The following is a 5,242-nucleotide window of genomic DNA, read 5'->3' as shown; positions in this document are numbered from 1 at the left end:
AGGAAAGCAAAATAAATTGATAACAACAATGATATCTAACAACTACTTATTGCAAGGAATTAATAACAACAAGCAAAAGAAACATAATTATTATGAATTACCTCAAATTGAATTGGAAGAAAATAGAAGGAATAAGAGTAGATCTACAATAAAGCATAGAAACAATATAAAGGAAATTACAACAAAAGAATAGAGGAATCATAAATGCAACAACAAAGAACTGAGAAGAAGAAGAGGAAAGCATGAATTGGAACCTAGATCTAGATTATTGAACTAAACCTAATCCTAATCCTAATTCTAGAGAGAAGTTAGAGCTTCTTTCTCTAAAACTAACCTAAACTAAACTAATGATCAAAAGTGTCTAAAGTATGTGAAGCATGTTAATTCCCCTTCAATTCTTGGCTTAAATAGCATCATAAATGAGTTGGATTGGGCCCACAAGGCTTCTAAAATCGCTGGCCACGAGTTGCTCTAAGTGAACCATATGGCAGTAACGACATGTGCGCGTACAGTGTGCATACGTGTCACCATACGTGTAGCAACTATGGCAAATATTATATTGTTTTGAAGCCCCGGATGTTAGATTTCCAACGCAACTAGAACCACATCATTTGGACCTCTGTAGCTCAAGTTATGGTCGTTTAAGTGCGAAGAGGTCGGCTTGATAGCTTTTACGATTCTTTCATTTCTTCATGAGTTCTCCAACTTTACATGCTTTTTCTTCATTCTCTCAATCCAATCTTTGCCTCCTAAGCCTTAAATCACTTAACCAACATATCAAGGCATCTAATGAAATCAAGGTAAATTAAATTTAGCTATTTTAAATCCTAAAAAGCATGTTTTCACACTTAAGCACAATTAAAGGAGAAGTTATAAAACCATGCTATTTCATTGGATAAATGGGAGAAAGGTTGACAAAACCCTCTAAATTCAACACAAGATAAACCCTAAATATGGGGTTTATCAATGAGGGAATTGATATTCATTCACACATTTAGATATTTTTAGTTAGTTTTGGAAGTTACATTTTTAGAGAGAGAAACTCTAGCTTCTCTCTAGGTTTTTGCTTCTCAATTTGGATTTCTCTTAGATTTATTGGTGAGATCTATTGTCAATTCAATTCTAAATTGTTTCAAGTTGTAGATCTAATCCTTCTACTCTCAATTTAGTGTTCTTGTTGCTCAAGTTACTTTGGATCTTAGATTTGGATTGTGTTACTTTGATTTCCATTAATGCATTGAGGAATTTTATGTTCATTGTTGTTAATTGTTTGTTTGTTGTTAATCTCTTGTAGTGGATATCTTTGATTTGAAGTTTCTTCTCAATTTTACAATGTCTTTCATTCTTGCTCTCTAAGTGTTTGAGAAAATGTCAATTTTAGCTATGGAGTAGACTTTTCATTCTTGGCTTGGGGGTTGAGATATTGGAGACACTTGAGTTATCAATGTCCTTTGTTGATTATCAATTGGAAATTGCTAATTAATTTGCATGTCACTAAAGCTAGACTTCCCTAGGGTTTGACTAGGATTTGTGAACACAAGTTGATTATCTTCACTTAACTTTCCTTTATAGTTAGAGGTTGACTAAGTGGAGCAATAACCAATTTTTGTCACAATTGATGGAGATTATGATGATAGGAATTCCAATTCTCACCCCTAGCCAACGCTTTTACATTGCTTAATTGTCATTCACACTTACTAGCTTATTCTTTTCTTGCATTAAACTGCAAAATACCAAGACAACTTCTAACCAATGATGTGCATCTTAGAGCAACTCCTAGGGAGAACGACTCGGGACAAATACTCTCAGTTATTGATTTTGAATTGTGGATACACATTTTCTAAGTTTGATGTGGGATTTCTTGTTGGTTTAGACTATACTCACGATTTGATTTATTGATAAATTCTACACCAACATAAAATCGCTCATCAAAATGGCACCATTGCCGGGGAGTTGCACATGAGTGCCATGTTGTTGGTTAGTGTAAATATGTGGATATGTGCATACTTTCATTTTTCTTGATTGTGTGTGTTAGTTAGGATTAGTCTTTGTTTAGTTCATTTTATTGTCATGAGCTCTATATCTCTTTCCTTGAATGACGCGTTCTTTACCAGATCCGAGCTTAGCTACATTTGATCTTGAGATAGAAAGAACTTTGCTTCACATTAGACAAGCTCGGAGAGGTTGGCCTTTGGAGGTGGTGAAAAAGTTTTTACCAATTCACCTACCATATCCGAAGTTGATTCTGAATCGTCATTCGAAGAAGGCGCTGTTTACTCTTCAATCGATACTACTAATAACTCCTCTATTGATCTAGGTATGGACACTATGGCCGCTCCAAGACGAGTTACTCTTAAGGAAGCCGGTGCTTCGGATTTTGTTCTTCAACCTACTCAAGTGCGTCATCCGGAGTTGAATGCTAATTTCAAGCTCAAAACCACTTTGATTAATCTTCTTCCCAAGTACCAAGGACTTCCCGCTCAAGATCCTATTAGACACCTTAAGGACTTTCAAGGTGTATGTTCTACTACTCGGCGGGAAGGCTCTAGTGAAGTTGCAGTTTGGTTGTATGCTTTTCCTTTCTCTCTCGAAGGGAGAGCCAAGGAGTGGTTCTATTCTTTGCCCAGTAGGATTGTTAGCGATTGGGACTTGCTTAGAAGGAAATTCTCAGACAAATTCTTTCCTGCGGTGCTGACCGATAAGTTGCAGAAAGAACTTTCATGCATTGTCCAGGGTGAATTGGAAACTCTGTACGAGTATTGGGAACAGTTCTGAAAGCTTTTTGACTCATGCCCCAACCATATGATTGACACTCTAGTGTTGATTAGCTATCTTTGCCAAGGAATGAAACCGCAAGACAAGATCCTCCTAGATGCTTCAACCAATGGTTCCTTGACAAAATATAGAACAGCGGAGGAAGCATGGCAATTGATCAACAATTTGGCCGAGTCCACCTTACATGCTAGACAAAAGAGCAATCATCCTAGAGCCGTAAATGAAGTCTCCTCTAGTGGTAAGACCGCCGCTCTTACCAAAACCTTGGGCGAGATGACAATTATTCTAAAGCAACTCCAAATAAATCAATAACAACCTCCACCTCCTCAACAACAACAAAGTCAATAATTGGTTCCCCAAAGAGTATGCGGTATTTGCTCTTGTTATTTCCATTACACGGATAAATATTCGAGTCTCCAAGAGGACAACACGATAGCAGCTACCAATGCCTACTATAACCGTCCCAACCAAGGATATCATCAACAAGGAAGCAACTACAATCAAGGGTATCTTCAACAAGGAGGCAATTACAATCAAGGGAGTAACAATTATAATCATGGTTGGCAAGACAACTCCAACCAAGGATGGCGAGACAATTATCATCAAGGAGGTAGGGACAATGGAGGAAATCAAAGGTGGAACAACAACAATCGACAAAACCGATACTCACAAAACCCTCCATATCAACAACCAAACCAAGGAAGAAACTACCAAACCTACCAACCGCCTCATTAAAGGCAAGCACCTTAACCCAACCAACCACAAGCCCCTCAAATCACCTATCCTTCCACTTCCTCCAATCAAGATGAAACACTCCGTTCCATTCTTCAAGGACAAAAAGAACTTCAGTCCACACTTGCCTCTAGTCTTACCGGTCTTACTTCTACCCTCCAAATTCTCAGAGCCCGCATGGAACCACCTTCTACCTCCACTCCTCAAGCTTCAAGTTCTAGTGCCATACCCTATGAACCTCTACCCAACCCCAAGAGTCGCATCAATGTCATCACCTTAAGGCTGGAACCAAATTACAAGAGAGGAGTCCAAAGGAACCAAGCCTAATAATAGTCACTCAAGATGAGGATGTGGTTGAAATAGAAGAAATTGAAGAGGAGGATGAATCACATGAGGTAGTTGAGGATGAAGTCCCCTAACCAAGGAGTGAAATCTCTAAAGATGAGAATGTCTTTGAGGAAGTTGCTCAACCAATCCCATTTTCTACACTGGCAAGGAAGACCAAGAAGCATGTAGAGCTTGACCCAAAAATGGTGGAGATGTTCAAGAAAGTTGAGGTAACTATCCCTCTCTTTGATGCTATCCATCAAGTACTTAAATATGCCAAGTTTCTTAAAGACTTATGCATGAACAAGGAAAGAATTCATGAGTTACAAACTATTCCATTGGGGAGTTCTATTTCGGCTTTAATGGGAGCAGTACCGGAAAAGTGTGGTGATCCGGGCCCTTGCTTAGTCACTTGTACCATAGATGGTGTCCAATTCATTGATTGTATGTGTGATCTTGGTGCATGCGTTAGTATTATGCCTCTTTCCGTTTATCATATATTGAAGCTCCCACCATTGAAGAGGTCGGCGGCTAGGTTTGTCCTGGTGGATAAAAGCATAATAACTATGACGGGTATTGCAGAAGATGTGTTGGTAAACATAAAGGCTTTGGTATTTCCGATTGATTTTCATATCCTTGAGATGCTGCCTAGTAAATCTGAAAGGACATCGTCTATCTTACTTGGGAGGCCATTTTTGAGGACCTCCAGGTTCAAATTGGATGTCTATTCGGGAACTTATTATTTTGAGATTGACGGAAGAGTTGTAAGCTTTAGTCTTGATAAAGCCATGAGGCACCCACCGGAGGATCATTCCATACTCCGGTGTGACTTGATTGACAATGTTATGGCCGAAGTACATAATGCTAATCTTGATAAGAAGAGTATTATTGAAGGACCAAGTGTGGGGAACCCCCACGAATGTGAAGAGAACACCGTACCCCCTCCGGATCCACCATAAGTTCAAATGCCAAGTCAAGAACAAAGTGTAGAGTTGAAACCACTTCCATCCCACCTAAAATATGCCTATCTTGATGAAGCTCACAAGTTCCCGGTAATTGTTGCAAGGGAGCTCACTTTCCACCAAGAGGAGAGGTTGCTTCATGTTTTGAGGAGGAACAAAAAGGCTATAGGGTGGAGCTTGGCGAACCTAGTGGGTATAAGCCCCCAAGTGTGTGAGCACCGAATCTTCCTAGAGGAAGGAGCTAGACCCGTTCAGCAACCTCAAAGGCGTTTGAATCCTACCATTCTAGAGGTTGTAAAAGAGGTAACCCGGTTATTAGAAGCGGACATAATCTATCCCATTTCGGATAGTGAGTGGGTAAGTGACGTTGGGATTTTTGCCAGTAAAGAAGTTCATAAAAACAGTCGCATTGTAGATATAGTCTCTAAACCAACAGAAATCCCTTC

General features: G+C 39.3%; 1 protein-coding gene across 1 annotated transcript; it reads left to right on the top strand.

Moving 5' to 3' along the window:
• The first annotated feature begins 4,037 nt into the window (after nt 1-4,037).
• On the top strand, nt 4,038-4,793 carry LOC148567732 (uncharacterized). Its single transcript, XM_088484605.1, has one exon. It carries the CDS (start codon nt 4,038-4,040, stop codon nt 4,791-4,793), a length of 756 nt encoding a protein of 251 aa, XP_088340731.1.
• The last annotated feature ends 449 nt before the right edge of the window (nt 4,794-5,242 follow it).

Source organism: Arachis ipaensis, chromosome B4 (genome assembly GCF_059453495.1).
Source record: "Arachis ipaensis isolate K30076 ecotype BB chromosome B4, ASM5945349v1, whole genome shotgun sequence".
NCBI lineage: Eukaryota > Viridiplantae > Streptophyta > Magnoliopsida > Fabales > Fabaceae > Arachis > Arachis ipaensis.
The sequence above is the reverse complement of the archived record's forward strand: the minus strand, read 5'-3'. Positions and strand labels throughout refer to the sequence as shown.

Coding starts and splice junctions, on each gene's coding strand:
- LOC148567732 (XM_088484605.1), top strand. CDS start 4,038: ATGGTGGAGATGTTCAAGAAAGTTGAGGTAACTATCCCTCTCTTTGAT.